At 56.5% G+C, this 21,893-nt stretch overlaps 1 protein-coding gene across 2 annotated transcripts in view; it reads right to left on the bottom strand.

Annotated features, from left to right (window-relative positions):
* Nucleotides 1–18,839, bottom strand: part of PTPRF (protein tyrosine phosphatase receptor type F) — an 84,295-nt gene extending 65,456 nt beyond the window's left edge. For both annotated transcript variants that reach the window (XM_070368324.1, XM_070368325.1), the window contains exons 1-3: nucleotides 18,644–18,839; nucleotides 11,698–11,774; nucleotides 4,499–4,634 (exon numbers count right to left, since the gene is read on the bottom strand). In XM_070368324.1, the coding sequence (XP_070224425.1) occupies nucleotides 4,499–4,589 (91 nt within the window). In that variant the 5' untranslated portion in view covers nucleotides 4,590–4,634; nucleotides 11,698–11,774; nucleotides 18,644–18,839. The remainder of the gene's footprint in view (nucleotides 1–4,498; nucleotides 4,635–11,697; nucleotides 11,775–18,643) is intronic.
* Nucleotides 18,840–21,893: the final 3,054 nt, after the last annotated feature.

The raw sequence follows: 21,893 nt of genomic DNA, 5'->3' as shown, positions 1-21,893 counted from the left end.
CATGTGCCCAGACCCTCTCGTGCACCCTGCCCTAAAGCCTATGAGAGCCTGCTCTGCGCCCCTCAGCCTCTGGGCTACAGTCACTGGTCACGTCTCCAGGCAGGCAGGTAACCTCAGTGACTTAACCACTCTGCCCAGTACTGACCAGAGCTGGCGTCCAGGAAGGGTCTGAACAGAACTCCCAAGGACACATGCCTGGAGGGGCTTTTTGCCCCATCAGAATGTGGGGCCACCTCCCCTCCATACCCACCCCTCCCTGACCACATGGAAGTCATGGCTGCACAGGCCTTTGGGCAGCAACTCCCAGGGGCATATGCCTTGGACACTCCTAGGTAGCTGAGCCCATGCCAAGTGGGAGGGAGTGGCCTAGGAGAAGAAACAAGTGGGCTGCCCTGGGGGGCCATGAGTCCCAGGGCCCAGCCAAACTGAGCTGCCTGAGGCTACTCCCTAGGGAGATAACTGCTATTTTGTACCTTCCTGCAGCCCCTTGTACACAGGCACACAGACACGCAGCAGCCAGGGGCTGTAAGGGAGGGCAAGGAGGCAGGTTTCCCCGGCCCTGAACAGCCTAATGAGCTGGGGACTCATTAACGCTGGCTCCTGTGACCACTTCTGGCATCCCCGGGAGGGAGATTCGCTCAGAGACAACCCTGGGCTCCCAGGGGACACACAGGGAGCTCCAGGTCATGGCCTGGGATGGAGGGAGCACGTACGAAGTGTCAGGTGCTTTCAACATGTGACCTCAGTTAACCTTTCCAGGTAGAAGTGACTATCCTCATTGTGCAATAGGAAAACAGTCCCTGAGAGGGAAAGCAAGCTGCCGGAAGTTCCACGGAGGGCAGAGTCTAGACAGGCCACCAGGTCTGGCCTCCCCAAGGATGGCGGGGGTGGGGTGGGGAAGGCACCGCTGAACCACGTGCAGCACGCTGCCCGCCCCATTCCAGCTCCATAGACCGGGTCGGGGCTGTGATGACAGATACATCCCCAGTTACTTAGTAGGACTTTACCCACCCACCCATACTTCTAGCCTTTAGGCATCCTGCTCTGCTGCTGCTGCTGCTAAGTCGCTTCAGTCGTGTCCAACTCTGTGCGACCCCATAGACGGCAGCCCACCAGGCTCCCCCGTCCCTGGGATTCTCCAGGCAAGAACACTGGAGCGGGTTGCCATTTCCTTCTCCAATGCATGAAAGTGAAAAGGGAAAGTGAAGTCCCTCAGTCGCGTCGGACTCTTAGCGACCCCATGGACCACAGCCCACCAGGCTCCCCCGTCCATGGGATTTTCCAGGCAAGAGTACTGGACTGGGTCGCCAATGCCTTCTCCGCATCCTGCTCTGGGCTCCTATGATTTCAAGTAACTGGTCTGCCCTACGCTGTCCGGGAACAAAAGGGAGATGGTCCTCACGGTGGTCCTCTCGTGGGCTCCAGGGAGAAGCCCGTTCCCCCATCTCATTAGGCAACACCCCCCCTTTAGCAAATGCCCACTCACCCTTCAGGGCCCCGGTTTTCCAGGAAGCCTCCTACCCGCTCCCACGACGCTTAGGTCACTACCTCTGGGGGTGCCAGCACCGCCCCCAGCACAGCACACGCTGTAGTAACCCCACCGCAGGCTCCAGACGCAGGCCTTTGTGGATTCTTCCCACTGAGCACCTGACAAGCACACAGCGGATCAGCAGAAACCTCCTCCTGCTCAGGACCACCTCTGGCCCCACAGGCTGCCCTCTTCAGAAACACAAGCCCTGGCTGGGGGAGCCCCCGAGCCCCACGCCCAGGTCCCCGCTGGACTTGACTCGGCATTGACTCAGGGCCTCTGGGCTAACTCTTGGCAGCTGCCTCTCCGCCCCCTTCCCTGCACTTCCTCAGAGGCCAGGGCCCCCATTCATTTGTCTCGTTAAGAGGCCTATAGAAACACATCTGTCCGCTCCGCGCTCCGCTGCTCCGGTCGTCAATTCTCTGGAGCGCCTGCCCCTCCTTTTGCAGCAGCTCTGTCCATGCTGCCTGCTTGCCCTGGCTAGAAGCCCCCCAGGCCCAACCTAAGGCTGGCCAAGGGTGTGGGGCGGGGACAAATCCACATGTCTGTGCAATGTGAGGCAGACCCTGCCTCCTGGGGTCAGGTCATCACAGCCCCTAGCCCATGCCCCTCTTCCGCTCTCTGCCTGTGAGCAGAACCCAACTCACCTATTGCGGCATCTCCAGCTGGTTCCTGACTTCAAGACTTTGGGCTCTGGTCCTTAAGAGCCCAGCATGGAGGTTCTTAGACTGCTCTGTTCCACTCCGCTCCTACTAGGGGTTCAGGCCTGACTCCACCCTTCCAATTCAATTACTCATCTACCAAACTCCAGGCCCTGAGCTGGACAATGGTCTGACCCCCTGGGACTCGCAGACTTGACACAGAGTCACATGTGCCCAGGGGAGCAGCACATGACTAAGGCTCCTGGAGGAGGTGATGGCTCCAGGTGAGTGGAAATCGTCAGGCGAAGGAGATGGGGAAGAGGGTTCCTATCAGAGGACACAGAAGAGCACGGGAGCAACTGAGAAGTCAGCGCGGCGGGGGTGTGGTGAAGGATGGGGCAGGTGGAGGATGAGGCTGCAGAGGCTCAAAGATGCAGGGCCTGGACCCCAAGGCTCCAACCGAAAGGCAGCAGAGAGCAAGGGATTTTCAACTGAAAGACAACATGATCAGGTTTTCATTTTGCACCCTGACTCCCACCATGGAACAGAGACTGGAGACAGGAAGCCACCAGGAGGTTGTGGCCTGCAAAGGCCCCAGAGAGCGCTGAGCCTGGCTTGGATGAGGCCGTGGAGGGAGAGGTGGATGCATTCCAAAGATGTTCAGGAGGGAGAAACAGCAGAACTTGGTGATGGATTAGATGTGGGTATGAGAGTGGGAGGAGGCCCAGGTTTCTCACTTGGGTGGCTGGGTGGGTGGGAAAGCCATTCACAGGAGAGAGAACACAGAAAGATGGGCAGGTCTGGGGGGATGAGGGTGTGGGCACAGGTTCCAGCATGTTGGGTTTGAGCAGGAGGGGAGGCAGTTTCACTCCCGGGTGTACTGTCTTTGACAGCCCGCAGAGTGGTCCTCCCTCTGCTCTCAAGCTCCCATTTGAAGGCCCTACGAGTGTCCAGAGCGAGGGTGGGGGAGCAAGGCCAGCAAGTCAGTGTCCAGGGGCTGACTCTGATGAGCCTTGGCCTCCTTGCCATCTCAGAGTCACATCCAGTGACTTCTACCCTGGGCTGTCCCTGCAGGCTCCAGCTCTCTCCAGCACCCCCTACTCTGCCCTGCTCCTGCTAGCCTGGCCCTCTCATCACCAGCACCTTAAGGCTCTCATCACCCCATGCCCCGAACCCCAAGAGGAATACCCTGTCTCCCCCTTGCCCCACAAGCCCCACCCAGCTCAGCCTGGAGGACAAAGGGTGGAGCTCTCCAGTCCCACCCCCTCCAGGATCTGGTCCTGAATAATTAATGAGCCCTTAGGAGAAAGGGCTTGGGTGGGGCAAGGAGAGAGCTCTGCACCCAGATACTTGGGAGAGGGGGCTGAGGGAACCTATGGACTGCTGACCCCCAGGCTGACCCCCAGGTTGGCCCTGGGCCACCTCTGGGCTCCAGACAGGATGGGAACAGCCCCGTTTCCCGGGGACCTTGGCTCCGACCTCGCCCCTCCCCCTCCGTGTGCAGATTGGCTAAATCTGCCCTGTGCCCCGCCTCCCACCAGTAACCAAGCAGTGGTAACCATGGTGACGGGGCGGGCTGCGGCCAGTCTTGTAGTGCCAGGCAGGGGGAAGGGCGGCAGGAAAGGAACCAAAGTTCCGAGTTGGATGTGGGCAGGGGACAATCCCACCTCCCCCAACACACAAGGAGGGGCGCTGGAGTCCAGCTTCCTGTGGCCAAGTGCAATCTTCCCTCATTCTAAGGGCTGAGGGGCTGGGGGAGGGGATGCCCCCACTGCCTTGAAGTGGGGAAGGGAAAGAAGGGCTCAGCGTCTACAAGGGCCTAGACCAGGGGAAGGGCTGTGGTGGCTCCCTTCTCACCTTTCCCTGGACCTGTGCACACACCTGGTGTCCCATTCACACACCCACACACGTTCCTTGTATGCGGCCCCCCTATTCCCACACCATCCCTTGATGCAACCCACACTGTGCCTTCTGCACAGGTCCACAGCAGTGGACACAGACACGCCTGAGCACATCATCTGTGACCACACAAATCCTGGGCATGTCTCACCTCCAGCCCACAAACAGGGTCACACTCACACACGCCTCACCCTGCAGCACCTTAAGAGACAGGCGGGTATTACACAGAGTGCTCCCGGGAAGTACAGGGCTGGGGTGCTCCTTGGAGGCGGGTGCTCCAAGCGGGAGGCCTCTCTGGGACAGAAGGTCTGGAGGTGTATTAGCCATCCGGTCTCTCCTGGTGACTGGTCCCATCCCCCCTCCAGAGTCCTACTAGGAAGAACGCATCCTTTCCATCTGGGAGGCCCCACACCTTGAGGGCCAGACTTACTGTCGCCATGGGCACCTGCCACCAAACCAAGCATCACAAGTGCAGGGACAAGGGGCACCATCGTCCTCCCTGGGGCTGGCTCAGGGGTCATCCGGGGCTCTAGCACCGCGGCCAACCACAGCCTGGGACAATCAACCTGTGATGGAGATAAGGGCAGAGTTAACTGGCTGGTATCCACCCATGTCCCATTGTCCACCCGCCACCTCCTGGCTCCCACTCACCACCAAGACCACCTGGTTCAACAGACACCCCCCCCCTGGAGTGTGCAATGACCATCCAGAACTTCCAAATCCTGTGCAAACCCAGACGCCTCATCAATTCCCTGGAGACCCCAAGGATAACCCACGAGTCATACACAGGGAGAGTACAAGAGGCCCTCAGGTCATTCTCTGAACCTGAGTAGAGGGCAGGAGATTCTGAGACCAGAGGATGTACAGGGATGTTCCATTCCGGACCTAGAGTTTCCAACACGCCTCCGTAAGGAGACTGGGACAGGGAAACGGGGTCCAACGGACACACAGGGGGAGACGGAGACCAAGCCAGAGCAGTTAGCAGACCCACAGAGGCCAGGAACTCCAGAGTTCTGGGGCCTCCTGTTGCGCCTCCTCTGCCCAGCAGAGCCCACATGCTGGGCACAGGCCTCAGAGCACAGCCCTGGCAGTGGCAGACAGGATCCAGGTATCAGAGGCTTGGAGCCAAAGCCGCAACCCGTCTGGACTCGCCAGGACGCGCTCTGGACGAGTTGCAGCCGCCCTGCCTGGCCACCCTCATCCTACCCAATTCCCATGGCACCAACCTTCTCTACAGGGAAATCACAGGGAGGCCCTAGTGGCCAGGACTGGGGGTGCTGGACCCTGAGAGTCAACCCCACACCTCCTCTGCCCTACCCCAGTGGCCCAGAGCAGATCAACTGATGGGGTGGCAAGCTTCAGATGGTGACTCACTCACAACTGCCCTCCGGGCTGAGCCAGAAACCTGGGCAGGGGAAGACCATACGGGATGGTCTGAATGCTTCCAGGCCTTTGCTTACAGGGCTCCTCGGTTGGGTGTGCTCCTTCCCCCTCCACACACACTCTACCTGGCACCCATGTGGAGCACTCAGCATAGTCACACTAGACGGTACAGACACACCGCTATCACTCCCCAGCCCTGATGGCGAGCTCCTGAGGGTCTCTCTCCCACGGCTCCCGTTCAGGGGGCTTCAGGAGATGTGCTCCAGTGCCCACCAGCTCAACTCACACCTTGCTCTGGGACAGGGGCTGGTGTACAAAGTCCCTCATTAATGCCCTGGGGACACAACAGGGCACAGAGTGCTGGTGGACACACCTCGGGGCTCCACGGTGGTACCTACAGACTCGGGTGGGAGAGGGGACCAGACCCGGCAGACCCACAGGGTGAGAGAATCTGCAAGGAGGTGACAGGGCTGGTAACAGGAAGAGACAGGACTCAAAGATGGCTCTGCTCTGCCCTGGAACTTGGACCCCAGTCTCAACCGGGACAAAGTTCAGAAGGGCAGAGGGCAGAAAGGGAGCCAAGGTGCTGGGACAAAGCAGGAGGACTGTGAACTGAGGCAGGGGCTGACCACAAACGGGAAGGGGGGAGCTGTCTCTTGTCTCAAGATCTTACCAGAAGTCTGAGATGGGCTTAGCAGCAAAAGCAAGAACACTGAGGCAGCCTGGTGGGCATCCAGCCCCATTTACCCCACACCTGGGGTTCTGCTGAATGATCAGAGTTCAGGTAGCTGAGACCAGGAGAGAGGGCATCCCCACCGTGATGCCTTGTATGGCCAAGTTGGGATGGAGGTCATGCATCACTAAGGCCCTGTCTGTCTGGGCCTGGTCACCACGGCACTGTCATGCTGCACCGTGACCAATGATACTCAATTTCCCAGCAGACATCAGGTGGTGAGCTGCCGGGCCGGGCTGTCACGGGGGTATGGGCCCTTGATAAAACCACCCTGCATCCTTGGTATGCATATCAGTGGCATGTCGCACCAAAGGACAAAGGCAGAGGGGACTAGTACAGACATCACGGGGTGCAGCAATACGGAATTCACAGAGGTTTCCCCCCCAGGTATTGTACAAGCAGTCCAAGTGTGAGCCTGCCCCCTCTACCACCAGTGCAGACACACACAGCTCTCTGCATGGATGTAGAGGTGATGAAGCTACACGGGAGAGACACTGTGGAGGAACAGCACAGCACGACCATCATGGAGTGTAACTCCCCAGTATAATGGCCACTGAGCCATAATCCCCTGTAGCTGCCTTGGCATAGTAATCACAAGCAGTGCATCTCCCAGGCAGAGCCATCATGGAGGTGTAGCCATCCTGGCCAGACGCCATGTGAGTGTGGACAGACATCATGGGTGTGCAGCTGCCCGATGGACATCACCGAGGTACATTATCACAGATAAATAACACCAGTTATCAATATCAGGGGGTGTTCAGTCCCCAGTACAGCCACAGCGTCACTTGGTCATGTCTGATTCTTCTTTGACCCCATGGACTGTAGCCTACCAGGTTCCTCTGTCCGTGGGATTTCCCGGGCTAGAATACTGGAGTGGGTTGCCATTTCCTTCTCCAGGGGATCTTCCTGATGCAGGGATTGAACCTGAGTCTCCAGCATTGCAGGTGGATTCTTTACTGCTGAGTCACCAGAGAAGCCCAGTACAGCCATCGTGGGGTTGTTATTCCAGAGCAGATATCGTGTGGTATCCTCTTGGATGAGATTCTGGCCATGGGTGTCAGGAAACTGGGCCTCTGGTAAGCCCACTGCCACTGAAACAAAGACAACTGGCCCTGACCTGGGGACTCCTGGCTTGCCCTGTGTATCTGGGTCTGGAGTGCCAAGGTCACTGCTCAAATGCAGAAAGAGGAGACAGAGGTAAAGAGGTTGAAAAGATGATGTTCCCTCCTAGACAGCTTCTCCCAGCAGTTCCATGGACATGGGGACACCCAGAGTGATGGGGAAACATGGGGACACAAAATACAGACACGTTCTCAGGGAATTACTCTGGCCAGCACATCGCTGTCCCGGCCAGGCTTCTCCCTCATCAGCTCCGAGTACAAGCAAGCTGCCTCTGCCCCGACTCTGGGCACAGAGCCCACCCCAGTGTCAGGCGGTGCAGGCTGCTCCCAGCTTCAGGGCCCCACGCTGAAGTCCCATCAGAGTCCCAGGCCCCGGGTCTAGACACTGGCCCTGCCCCCAGCCCCAGGGTGCTCAGGGTCACCTGGGAGGAGACGGCAGGAGGGCAGTAGGGAGGCGGGCTGACACCCTCCTGCCTGGGGTGGCCGAGAACCTTCTGAATTCAGTGCGACGGCGTTAGGAGCAGAGTGTCCACTTCTGCCCATGGCTGGGTGAGTCTGGACTCTCAACAGCCGAGATGAAAACACAGCCTGAGCACTTGCACACTCGGCTCGTCTCTGGATTGCACTGCGGACCGTCGGTTCTACCAACTGACACACTTGGGTAGGAAAACAACTCCGTACTGAATGCTATTGTACAGTATCACTGGATGCCATTTTTCTACACTCAGGATGGTTTTCATATATCCTTTTTCTTTACTACATCACCATAAAGCTGCCAACTGCCCTTTCTTGGGAAGAACTGTCCTTTATTCTGAAATTTTGTCCTTGGTGTTAAAATGTCCTTTCTTATAGGAAGTGATGGGGGATAGCAGATACCAGTTATTTTTTAATAATGTCCTTACTTTGGCAAAATAAAAATGGCTAACCCCAAGTCTGGCCTCCAAGTCCTTCTGGAAATTGTACTGGTTTGTGAAATTGAAGAGCCTGGGGATCGCTGCTGTGAGGAAAAAAAAGGAACAGGCACCACACCAAGCCATAGGATTCAAACACAAACATCTCGGACAGGCCTGTAAACAGAGGCCAGGCCACCTCCATGCAGCCATCCACCCCTGCCAGCCTCAATGGGGGCTGCCCCAGAGAGACCATGTGACGCCAGCCATGGTGTGTGGGGGGTGTTTCCCTGGCTGGAGAACAGCTGGGATCATTCCGAGGCCTCCTCATGAATATGCAAACACAGATTGATTTGTTTCCCTTGGGCACGTGTTATTATTCACAAATATTAATTAGTCTCCAAATACCACCTGTTCCTACAGCTTCCTCCCCACTTCCTCCCTGGGCCAGGACCCTGGCTCCCAGTGGGGCCTGGGGCCCCAGAATGGATGTTAGTAAAAAGAGGGGTATGCAGGGCCCCAGGGAGCGGCCGGCCAAGGGGAGAGGCCAGCGCCTGGGCAAGAGGAATGTGAGGGCGGGCAGCGCCGCGAGCTGTTCATCTTCTCACCGGCGGGCAGCTAACCGAGCCCTTTTGTCACGTCCCGGACACTTCACCGCGTGGCACTGCAGCAGCGGCCGCGGAGGCGGAAACAGGCCTTGTTACACTTGGGAAGGGAAAACCAACATGTTTCCAACTCTCACCAAACCAACCACCAGATTAAGACGGGAATACATCAGTCTCAGCCGTGCCGTGACCTCGGCCCCGAGAAAGGAGGTGGCCGGCAGCAGGCCGCCTTTGCTCCTCCAGCTAGTTGGTCAGGGTCTAGGGCACAGCCAGAATCAGCCCCCCCTACCCAGGAAGCTGGGACCCTGACCCCCTGGCAGCCCTCAGCAATTCAGGTTCCTGTGTGAGCGGATGGGGATCCTAGGAAGACTGTCCCAGAGTCGCTGGGGGAGGCACGAGCTCCAGCAGAGGCTTAGCTCTGGGGGCAGGAGACCAAAGGGCCAGCAGAGGCACCTTCCTACAGCTATAACTCCTAGGCCACCAGCCCTCTGGCCTCCTTCCTCTGGGGAGTGGAGGCTCCCCTGGGTTAATGTTCACCAACGTGGTGCCTCCAGGCCTCTGCACTCATTGTTCTCTCCACTGGAAAAAAGGCCTTCTCCTGGCCCAGCCACTACTCACCCACCAGAACTCAGCTCCAGTGGCCGATTAGTGCGAATCTTCCCTGAGTGGCCCTCCTCAGTTTTCCAGATTTGTACAGCACAAAGAAGGCAGCAGAAAGTGGCACAGACCAGTGCTTCTCAATCCAGGGTGATCTCGCCCCACGATGGGACATCAGGCGATGTCTAGAGACAGTTCTGATTGTCTGATGGGGGAGGGTAAGTGCTACTGGCATAGTAGGAAGAAACGAGGGATGCTGCTGGACATCCTACAGTTAACGGGTCAGCCCCCCAAAATTAAGGATTATCTGGTCCAAAATGTCAACAGTCCTGAGGTTGAGAAACACCTCATGCGAAGAGTTGACTCATTGGAAAAGACTCTGATGCTGGGAGGGATGGGGGGCAGGAGGAGAAGGGGACGACAGAGGATGAGATGGCTGGATGGCATCACTGACTCGATGGACATGAGTCTGAGTGAACTCCGGGAGTTGGTGATGGACAGGGAGGCCTGGCATGCTGCGATTCATGGGGTTGCAAAGAATCGGACACGACTGAGCGACTGAACTGAACTGAACTGAATATGGACAGCAAGATCGTTCCCTGATGTCCCCTAGATCCTGCCCTGGCCCCTGCCCCAGAACCCAGGCCCTATGAGTACCCTGGACCCCAAGACCCCAGGTATGCTTGACTCTTACATTAGCTGAACCTAGGCCTCTAGATCTCAAGGCCTCTTGCCCACCCCCTCCCAGTCAGTCTTGCCTCCAGAAGCCCAGCCACATAGCACACCTTAGTCCTACCCCTCACATATGCCATCAGCAAGTGGCCTCCCCAGAGGACAGAGGGGCTCCATGTTCAGGCCCCTTTTCTGTTGAGACTGGGCTCCCAGGAAGGTCAGACCCATAATGGGTAGATGGACAGGTGATGGGTATCCCCATACCCCTCCTCCCCATCTGACCTTTCCGACCAGTGACATGGCCTTGCCCCTGCATCTTCTACAGACGCCCAAAGCCCGCCTCACCACACACAGGGCCTGGCCCCCAGCAGATGCCCGATACATGCTCATTTCCTCCCCTCCCTAGGCCAAACCCATCTCTTCCACAGACCTCTTCACTGGCCATCATGCAGAACTGTCCAGGGGGGTATATGGGGCCCTGAGCCAGAAGGCAGGGTGATGAACAAGACAGTCATGGGCTCTGCCTTCAGGGCACTTGCAGAGGACTCAGACTCAACCAGAACCCATCCTCCCCAACCCCTCCTCCAGGTCCCTACTTCAGCGACGAGCACCACCACGACCAGTCACCCAAGCCAGCTGGGCCTCCTCAAATTCTCCCTTTTCCTCATCCCACCTGTGCAGCTGGTCAATACGTTTGAATGCATCCTGCCTCTACCCCAACAACCACCACGTTAGGAAGATCTCATCAGCACCCCTGTCTTCAGTGGGCTTCCTGCCTCTGGTCACTCCCTTCCAGCCCCTCCTGCACACAAACCAACACTCCCTTCAGTTTACAGAAATGCATATCCGATCAAGGCCCTCAGCTTTGCCTGCTGCTTTTAGCCCACAGTAGACATGCAGATAACGTTTCATGAATGAACAAATGAATGGGAGAACGGGCGGATGAATGTGCGGATGCAGGTTCTCTGAGTAAGAACTTTCAGTGCCTTCATATCGCGCTCAGGAGAATCTTTAGTCTGACATCCAAGGCCTAACACACTTCAACTGCAACCAAACCCTCCAACTTCATCCCCTGCAACTACGCTCTGGGCTTCTAGCAGATAGAAGTCGATTTCAAAGAGACGTGGAAGAATGGACCCCAGATCTTGTGAGGATCCTGCTCTTTCTTCCACAACCTACAGTCAACAGGAACAGTCTTTTCTAGAGAAACATGGTGAATGGGAAGCACAGAGATCCTGGTGGAGGTCCTGCAATGTTATCCTGAAGCCTATTTCACACCTACAGCAGCTGACAAGCTGTATATCATTCCCCAGCCACCTCCACCACCCACTCCAGCCAGAGACTCGAGAGCCATCAGCGACACCTCCCCCCGCCACCCCCCGCCTCCTGCCCCACATTCAACCCTTCACCATGTCCTGTCTACTCGGCCTCCCTAAATAGCACTCGAATCCCTCCTCTCCACCTCCACCACTGCCTTCCTTGTCCAGGCCTCCATTACCTCTCTGCCACATGCACCCTGCATCACCATGTCCCCTGGCGACAATCCTTGCACGGCTCTCCACCAGTCTGAGTCTAAATCTGAACTGCCCAGCCTTGTCCTCCGCACCCCTACCTGGCTGGACACTCACCAGGTTTTGGCTTGCTCACGCCAGTCACTCTTGGACAACCAGCACCGAGGGCAGGGCACCGGGGCCTCCGCTCCTTCCTGGAAAGAGGGAAAAGGACGAGGAAACGTTAAGAACAGCACCGCAGCAGAACATGTACTGACACAGAGACATTCAAAATGTGCTGTTTATGCAGGGGTGGAAAAAGCAGGTTATGGGACCGTTCAAGCAGGACGATCTCCATTTAGTAAAAATGCCCATCTCTTCGCTTAATTCAATCACTCCTTCCAGGCTCCTGAGCACCTACTATGCGCCAGCCTTTCTGCCAGGTACCCTGTATAGAGCCGTGAACAACACAGAGCAAGCCCCTGACCTCGGGAGAAAATCTTGTGTCCAAGCTCCTTAGCGTGACCTTCCAGCACAGCAATTCTGCCCACCCACCTCCGCAGCCCCACCTGGCCGTGCTCCCTTGCCAGCCAGCCAGCCTGACAATTTCCTCTTCTGATCCTCACATGTGCCATACTCTTACAGTCTCTCAGCCTTGCCTGGGCCCTGCTCCACTGCCAGGACTGCACTCCCCACCTGTTCTAACCAGTGACCCTTCGGTTCTCAGAGCCAAGGGCACTTTCTCAGGGAGGCCTTCCAGGACGTCCCAGGCTACACACTTGGACCTTGCCTCGGAGCACTGACCACAGATGTGATGATTTATTTATTTACACAATTGCTGAGTGGCCGCTGAGTCACAACCATAATAAGCTTGGTGCGTGCCGGCTCAGCTCCAGGTCCCCAGCTCCCAGCAGAAAGCCAGCGCATAGTAGGTGCTCTGTCAATATATGCTAACTGGGCAGATGGACACATGAATGAGTTCACGGAAAACAGCTCAACCTGGGGAGAACCGCGCCAACATGCATGGAGCCTTCAAAGAAGCTTCAGAAGCAATGTTTATTTTTGACTCTGTGCTGCTCTATAATTTCTAAAATGAAGGTGTGCCCCTGGATGCCTCTTCCACTGGCACACACACAGTGACAGGGCCCGGCCCCGTCCTTCTGGAGCCATTATTGAGCCCCGACCTGGAGTGGGTCCCCTCCTGGGTGGGGGAAGGGTCTGACCTGCCCACAGCTCTCACAGCCCCCTCCCCACTGCTCAGCAACCATCTCCCTGCTGCCTGCTCTACTCGGGCCGCACCTTGCACGGGTTTCTCCTCGGTCTCACGCTGCCACGCACACAGGGATCCTGCCCAACACAGCAGTTCCACCCTGGCTCCTCCCCAAACAGACCCATAGGACTGGGTCAGGGAGCCCCCAAGGCCAACCCCCCACACCTGGCACCTGGGAATCAGCCTCACTTGAGACTGACCACCTCTGCAACACAGGGGACATCCTCAGGCCAGAGCCCCATCCTGACTGACCAGGACAGGCCTAGCCAGCCCAGGACCATTCATGCTGACCCTGAAGCTCACATCCTCTCCTACCTCCATTGCCCCCTCCCCCAAGAGCCCAAAGCCCTGGGCCTCGGGATGGTCACACACTTCCTGCCCCCAGCCCACCGGCTTCTCCATAAAGCTCCCTGTGGCCCCTGCTCCCAGCACACAGGCTGCCAGGTGGGTCTGGCCAGACAACCAGCTTCCATGTCCCAAACTCAAAGGCCCATTTGTCTGGGGACGCCCACTGGGGCCTCACAGGGCCAGGCGTGAAGCTGTCAGCTCCACCGTTGCTCAGGGACCCTGGGGCAGAGTCCAAGGCAGAGAATGGGGAGGGTCCCCCAAGCCAGCTGCACTATGACCACGCCCAGGGCCACACCAGGAGCCCTGGGCCTGGTGCTTGGACCTAAGCTGAGCAGGAGCCACACCTGGATAGAGGGGGATGTGCCCCTAATGGCCTGGAGGTGGGTCAGAGGACAGACAAAGCAGGCAGAGAACCTTGCCCGTGGAAAGACCCTGAAGCACAAACAGGATTCCAGAAGAGCTAGAACAGCACCTGGAGCCACCAGTGCCCAAAACAACCTAAGAGAGTGATCGGAATCACCCGTCAGGGTCACCTGCAGAGCTCCCAGAACCACCCCAGACACAGCATCAGCCAGGCCTGCCAGGCACACCCAGGAGACCAACGGGAGAGCTATTCAGAAAGGGCCTGGCTGGTACCGGACCCAAGTTAGGAATCACCAGTTGGCACCCACAAAGGCCTCAGGAGCGAGATTGGCATTTGTGACCAGGATCAGGTGAGCAGGCCTTGGCACTAAGCCAGGGCTGGCCCCTGGCAGGGCTCTCTATCATTTGCCAAGTCTGGAAGCCGGCCTGGCAGCAGGATCAGAAGCAAGTTGAAGTCTAGAGGAGCACGGACACTTCTCTCAAGCGGCTCCCAGGCAGCCCCCATAGCTGCACCAGAACAGTTCCCGGAAGTAGCTGAAACACTGCCAAGGAGCCAAATGACTGTTCACAGATCTGAACACTGGGGACAGAGTCTGGGTACATCTGGACCTCAGAGGCAGACACCTCATCTGACGCCCAGGGCCAGGGCAGGTGGGGAGACAGGGGACCCAGCACGCTGAGGCCGCCCCTTCTCAGAATCCCCTTCCCCCGTTCCCAACGTCTCTTCCCCAGGGCTTCATCCTCTAGTCTTCTCACACTAGCCCACCTGAACGTCAGATACACCTGAGCAACACGCATGATCCCAGGGATGGCATGAGGGCTGAGGGCTGAGGGCTAGGCACTCTCCAGCCTGCGAACCAAAGCTCAGAATTGCAGCTACTTTAGGTGAGCAGATGCCCAAAGAGTTTTAAAAGCCCTTCCCACTGTGATTCTGATGGGCTGGGTTTGCACCGCCCCCTTTGATGATTATTATAATAAGAACTGCTAACACTGAGACAGCAATACTTACTAGATGCCAGGCCCTATTCTAAGCACTTTCTGCATATTAACTTCAATCTTCGAACCACCGCACAAGATATGGACTTCTGCTATATCCACTTTGACAAAAGGGAAAACAAATTCAGAGATGCTAAGCAACTTGCTCAAGGTCACACTGCTATTAAGTGGTTTTGAACCCATCAGTTTGAAACTAGAGTCTGCACTTTTTACCAGTGAGGCTGTCTTCTCTTGGGCACAGCTCTACATGCTCTCATATAACTCTCCATCCTTCCTCAGACTTCTCCCCCAAGCTCCAGATTCTCACACACATCTCCCTCCTAAAAGACCCCCTCATCCCACCCTCAGATGTTCCAAGCATCTCAAAGGCCAACAGGTCGAACCATGAGCTTATTATCTGCCTCTCCCCAAATCCACCTTTCATCCCCAAGTCCCTGGCTCAGTGAAAGCCCTACCCAGTCACTCCAAGGAACCTAGACCCCTTCCTCTCCCTCACTCCCACATCCAATAAATCATCCTGTCCTAATAAACGTGTGCCTTCTAAATGGCTCCATGCTACCAAACCACCATTCTCTCTCATCTGACTTACCTTCACCCTTCTCCTCACTGGGTATCCTGTTTCTATTTACTTCCCACAGCCACAGAATCCTCTTCTGGAAACATGAATCTGATCACAGCACATTCCACACACCCCTCCCTTTCATTCAAACTTTAATTATTTGGTGTTTCCCTTTTGTGTTCTCAGAGTAAAGTCATAGTTACTTAACATGGCATTAGATTTGCTCTATCTCCGAACACGCCACAAGTGATAAGACCTCTGGGTGTTTAGACATACTTTTTTTTTCCTGCTTGGAGTGCCTTTTCTTCCGTTGGAAAACTCCTATTCATCCCTCAAACCCCAATTCAGATAGCCCATTTTCTTGGTCTTCTTTGGGACTCATCTCATCTTGATCTCTGAACTTGTGGTGAACTCCTCCAATCTTCTAACCTCAGTTCAGAATGGTGGCTGCTTTAGGTGAAGCTGATGCTGGGCTTAACCTTAGCAGTTCCTAAGAAGTGGGCTGCCTCTTCTACACAGCAGTTAGTCCCATAGGAGGCATGGCAGCCCAGCTGAAAGTGCCTGGCCTAGAGTCTGGCACACAGTCAGCAATCAATAAGAGGTTACTGAATTGCTCTGCATTCTCATGATGCAGTCTGTTCCCCCAGGGACCATGAGCTTCTCAACGGCAGGGCCCTGGCTGCAAGCTTGGTCCAAGCACACAGCAGTATCAGTCACACCGGAAGCAATAGCCACTGCTGCTGATACACTGCCACACAGGGGATTCCCACGACAGCCTTGGCAACCAGCTAGGGTTGGACGACCTCTTCCATTTTATAGGGAGTGAAACTGAGACTCAGGGAGAACAGGATCTCGCCAAGGTCTCAAACTGGAAAGTGGAGGGGCTGTAGTATGTGTCACAGCCTCTGTAGGAAGAGGTCTGGGTCCTATCTCCTGCTGACTGTACTGGACTTCCACAGTCAGGACTGACGAGAACAAGAGTGGAGGGAGCACAGAGAGCAAAGGCCAGCGTTTTGCTGCACATAAATACAATTCCCAAGGAAAGCAGCCAGGCTGCTCTTATTGCAACGCTCCCCCACTCTCCGAAATCCCCTCCCCAACTGCTTCACCAGCACCCAAACCTAGCCTCCTCCCTTAGAAGCCGGGACACCATACACATGCGCGCTATGTGCACGAGGCTGACCAGAGGGGAGGCCAGGAGCTGCAGGAGGAAGGAGAAAGGAAGAAAGTATATGAAAACTATTTTCTTTGTAAAGGGAGAAAAAAGGGAAGAGGAAGAGCAAGGAGAAAACAGAACTACAGAGATGTTTCCAAGGACAAGGGGAAACTGGGCAAGCAAAAATGTATGAGAAAATGTGTGCACAAGAAAGCATGAGGCTGCACGTGTACACACACCCTTCCTAGGCTGTGCACAGGGGAGCAGTGAGGGTGTAAGCAAGCATGCAGACTGGGACATGGGCGTGCAAACACAGCAGATTTTGAAGCTCTGGCTGCTGCGCAGGCCCAAGTGTGCAAATGAGAGGGCACTGGGGAGACAAGTGGATGTGGAGTGGAGGTGGGGGGGGGGGAGGGTGAGCTGAGTGTGGAAAAGGGGGCTGTGAGTGTGTGGCCTGGGCTGGGGCTGCGGATGTGGGGGGCTGTGCTTGGGGAGGCTCACCTACTCCTTCCTGAAGCCCTAGGCTCATTCATACCATCAGTGAAAAACTGGGATTCTCTTGCTCCCTGAAGCAAGAGTTAATAAGGAGCCAAGCATAGAATTTCCTGAGATTTTTCTGACAGAACCTTGCTCTGGATCCCACTGGATGCCATATGCCTCTCAAAGGATCCCTCAGCAGATCTCCTGCCTTCTTGGTGGATCCTTCACCATTGAGGATCCCCTGGAAGCACCAGCCTTGGATCCTTTTCCAGGCCTCTCACCCCAATGCACTTCTCTGGATTCTCTGGTCAGATCCCACACCAGGTCACTCTGGGAGCCCAAGGGGAGTCTTCATCACCAACACTTTCGCAGTCCAGACTCCAGGCCTGCCCCGGGGGTGGAGGGGGGGAGGGCCCAGGGGAATCCAGAGGACCCTACCACCCACTCCTGCCAGCAGCCTCCTTTCCATTTTACTGCTCAGACAGGTACCCGGCACCCACCCATCAACCTGTTCCAACTTGGGGGCCCTGCACTGGGGGGTGGGGGGTGTTGAAAAGAGGAGAAAAACTAGCCCCATCCCCCACCCTGGGGTGGAAGAACCAGAGGGGCAGCATTCCAAAGGAACGAGGAGGAGGTCTGGGTCTCTGCAAAGGGGCGGCAGAGATTCCTGTCCGTGGGAGACAGAGACACTAAGAGACCAGCAAGAGACCCGACAGAGACCAGGGAAGGGAGACCCAGAGATGGGGGAGGGAGCAGAGAGACCTGAGAAGAGAGAACAGAAAGCCGGGAAGAGCACAGAGACCCAGGGAAAGAACACAGAGACCCAAGAGAAGGAACACAGAGACCCGGCAAAGAGCACTGAGAGCCGGGAGAAAGAACACAGAGACCCAGCGAGAGAGAGCAGGGAGACCCCGGAGGGAGTCGCAGACAGCAGAGAGACCCCGGGATTGCTTGGGGGGTGGAGTGGGTTGAAAGTGGGAGGCCGCGACACGGGGAGACAGAGATCCAGAGGCTTTGAAGGGCGTAGAGAGACGGAAACACGGAGGGAAAAGGAGAAATAAGCCGAGACAGGATCGTGGGCACAGCGATGAGGACCGGGGCACACCAACACGGGACGGGACGCCGGGCGGCGACTGAGTGAACTTTCCGGAGCGGGTCCGAGTGGACACGTCCTCACGGGACAGGTCGCCCCAGGGCCTTCGGGTCACTGCACCCGGGGAGGGGCGGGTACAGCCCGGCCCAGCGCCTCCCCGGCCCGCGCCGGCGACCTGGGTTGGGGGTGGGGAGGTGGGGGTTTCCAAACTCGCGCCCCGCGCACCCCGGGACGGCACGTGCGCCCGGGCCGCGAGCAAGACGGGGGCGCGGCGGCTGCGGATCCCCCGCCGGCTGGGAGGGGGCGCCTGTGTGGCGGGGGTGGGGGCGCGGCCTGGACCCGCCCGGAGCTGGGGAGGCGGTGGGAGGCTGAGGGCCGCCCCCGGAGCGTGTCCGCGCCGGTGGTGGGGGCACAAGAGGCAGGACCCAGGAGGGGGAGCCCCGACGCAAAAGGGAAACTTTGCGCTGGGCGGGGGGTGGGGGGGCGGCGCGGGCTGCGGCTCAGGTGCGGCGGGAGGGAGGGGGCGAGGCGGAGAAAGGAGAAGGCGGCGAGGGGCGGCAGGGAGCTAGCCAGCCGGCGGCAGGGTGATGGTGGGGGGGTCCGTCTGCCGCGGGGTAATGCGGGGAGGAGCCGCCGGGCTTGGTGGGGGCGCTTAGCCGAGGCGGCGGGCGCGGCAGGTGGGGGCGCGGCCCGGCCTAAGCGGCGCCCCCGGCCCCCCGGGACCGCCCCCAGCTCTGCTCTGAGAACGTGGGAGAGGGCGGGGGAGTGGAGAAGGGACCGATGCGGAGGGAACTGGAAGGGGGCCCGGGGGTCACTCACCGCCTATCCAGGGGCCGTCGGTCCGCATGTCCCCCCCAAGCCTCTGGGGCCGCTGCTCCTGCTCCTCTTCTGCCGCCGCCGCCGCCACCGGATCCCACTCCCGCCACCGCCACCCGAGCTGGAGCCGGAGCCGGAGCTGGAGCCGCCGCCTCTGCCGCCGCCGCCACCGATTCCGCCGCTCCCGCGCCAGCTCCAGCCGCGTGCCCGCGCCCACGCCCGCGCCCCTGCCCCTGCCGTGCGCGTCCCCGGCGCCGCCCCTCCCCTCGTGCACTCTCGCTGGTAGAGCTGCTGAGCCGCGTAGGCCCGAGACCGCAACCCAACCCCGCGTCTAAACCGACCCGGACCCCAGTACAGAACCGGAACCCCAATAATAAGCATGGGCAGACCCAAACTTCCATACGAAGTCCGGATCCTACTATAGGCTTCCAATCCAAATGTGAGCCTGATATTACTCTAGGACCCCATTTTCTCTCCATAGAGATCTGAATCTGCTATTGAGCCCGGACCCACCCCAACTCAATAGTAAGTCCAGACCCCTAAATCTGCCGTGAAATTGGCTCGAGTAGTAGTTTTAATCTGAACCCCTATATTAAACTGAAATACCAATTCTTAGGCTAAAACCCCGTTATCACCTCTACTTGACCGTGACCCCAGCATCAATTCTGGTCCTTAAATGGACCCCAGTACCAGTGCTGAGCCCCAATCCCTGTGTGAACCTTAGTCCAATAGCTACCTTGCTATGGTAGCTACCCAGCACTTTTTTTTGTGAACCCCAAGCCTTTCCATAAAACTCTTAATACTGCAGTCCCAGCCCCAGGTCAATACCAACATGCTGTGAACTAGGATTGAGTCCCCAGAAAAGGACCCTAATACAAATACTGACTTCAGACCTCGTCCATTTGAGGGGCCATTTAAGACCCTAACTTGACTCACCTCTAGTGGTAATCTTGGAACCTAGGATTTATGAGACTGGCTTTGTAGAAGCTCCATACAAATTCACTGCAGCCCCATACTCACTCTACTCCTCTGACCCGATGTCAGCCCCAACCTGAGGCTGGCCAGCGCCCCAAAATCAACAATGCCAACTGGGGTAGACCTGAGTCAGGTCCTAATTGGCCCTTAGTTCACCGCTAAATAGTGTCCTCCAAGCCTGATACAAACCTCAGTATTGAATTTCTGACTCCTCATATCAAACTTAAATGCTGACCCTATAAAATCTCTGGCTAAACCAATAACTTACCAAAAGATTTACTACAGGTCCTAACTCATAGGAACTTGGTGAGCTCCAAACCAAGAGACACACCTTGGCACCAAAGCCTCTGATCTCAGACCTACTGTGCAGTCCATATCACATCAGCCCTCTCCTGCCTGCCCCCCTCATGAAAGATGGGGAGCCTACCCTGACTGCCTAGGTCGGATGAGGACCCCTATGGGGCCTCTGATCTGTGGGGTCTCTGTGATATCTCTGTGAGTCTGAGGGTCAGGTGAGAAATAAAGTCTGGAGATTGTTGAAGCACCTGGATTCCAGGAGCACAATGTGATGTGCCGGGCAGAGGTAGAGGTGGGGGGTCTGGGGCTAGGAGCTGAGTGGAGTTATGGTTACCACCTAATTCACTGCCTGCTTTTGCCCAGGACTTGAATTTAGAGGCGGTGTATGTGCGCCCCCTCGTGTGTGAGAAGGGGATGGGAGTGATTCTGGGCAAACAATCAGATCCGGATTCCAGATGACAAACGGATCAAAAATGAACATTCTTAGTCTGTGGTTTTTTATCCACTGATAATTTTGGTGTCCTGTGGAGGAGGTATTGCAAGTTTTGTGCATCTTTAGACATTTTGGCCTGTTTTTCAGAAGTGGAGTGAGTTTAGGCTTCGGGGGAGGGTTTCTTCTAAATTTAAAAAAGTATACTTTCCGGCCAGTGAAGCCTGCTCCTTGCTGACTCGTGAAAACAGTTCTTCTTGGCTTCAGTGGCCTATATTCCTTCCCTGATTGCCATTTCTCAGTCTCTTTTTTACCATCTCCTATTCCTCCCAGGATCTGTCTACACTGTCCCTTCTTGCTCTCTGCCCATGGACCGTCTCCACCACCACCAACCAAATGCTGATGACTTCCAAATCTATCTCCCTGGTATGGGTCTCCTGGGCAAGAATACTGGAGTGGGTTGCCATTCCCTTCTCTAGGGGATCTTTCCAACTCAGGAATCAAACCCAGATCTCCTGCATTGCAGGCAGGTTCTTTATTGTCTGAGCCACCAGGGAAGCAATGTTTTGAGTATTTCCAAGAGTCTTCTCTAGACCACTCCTCAGTTGTTGGTCAGGTAAACTGAATTCACTGTCTCTCCCACCCCAGATCTGCTAGCCCCCAGCAGTCCCCTCTCAGGCAGCAGCACCTCATTCAATCAGTCACTGGACCAGAAACAGGGCATCTTCCCTCTGCACCCTCATCTAATGCAACCTGTAAAATTTGAAATATAGAAAGGGGCTAGAGATCATCCCAAGGGAGGTGAGCGAGAGTGGGGATGGAGAGAGAACAAGGGAGGAGGGGAGGAGATGGGAAAGAGACAGAGATAGCTTTTGACTTTTGGGCTTCAGTTCACACAAAAATCTGTCACACATAGTCATAAAAAACACCTCTTAAGACTTACTCTGTGGGACTTCCCTGTAGTTTAGTGACTAGGACTTTGAACTCCCAATACAGGGGGCCTAGGTTCAAGCCCTGGGAACCTAGGGCTCTAGGTTCCTCTAGTCTGGGAACTAGATCCCACATGCCACAATTGAAGATCCCATGGACCTAAACTAAAAAGATACTGCATGCCGCAGCTGAGACTCAGCACAGCCAAATAAATAAATAAAATATTTTTTAAAAAAGATGTCAGTCAGTGACAGTGGCTTCACACACACACACACACACACACACACACACTATATATATATAAGAAGACTCTATGTTGAGTGGGGTCAGTCCCCTGGAAACAATGGTACCTATTTGGAGCCATCACTTCCTCCAGGGAGCTACCTCTAACCTCTTGCTGAGTGGGGTCTTGCCTGCCCAAACTCTAAACCCTGGGTGTCACCACCGTTAGTATCTGTGTCTGCCCCCCACCTTAAAGGTGGTGGGTTCCTTGAGGACAGGGCAGGAGGAAGGAGCCCGCCTTGTCCACTGCCGCACCCCAGTGGCCAGTACTGGGCCCTGATACACAAAAGCTGCTCAATAGATTTGTATTAAAGGATTGAAAAGATAGATTTTCCCCTT

This window comes from Bos mutus, chromosome 3 (assembly GCF_027580195.1).
Source record: "Bos mutus isolate GX-2022 chromosome 3, NWIPB_WYAK_1.1, whole genome shotgun sequence".
Classification (NCBI taxonomy): Eukaryota; Metazoa; Chordata; class Mammalia; order Artiodactyla; family Bovidae; genus Bos; species Bos mutus.
The sequence above is the reverse complement of the archived record's forward strand: the minus strand, read 5'-3'. Positions and strand labels throughout refer to the sequence as shown.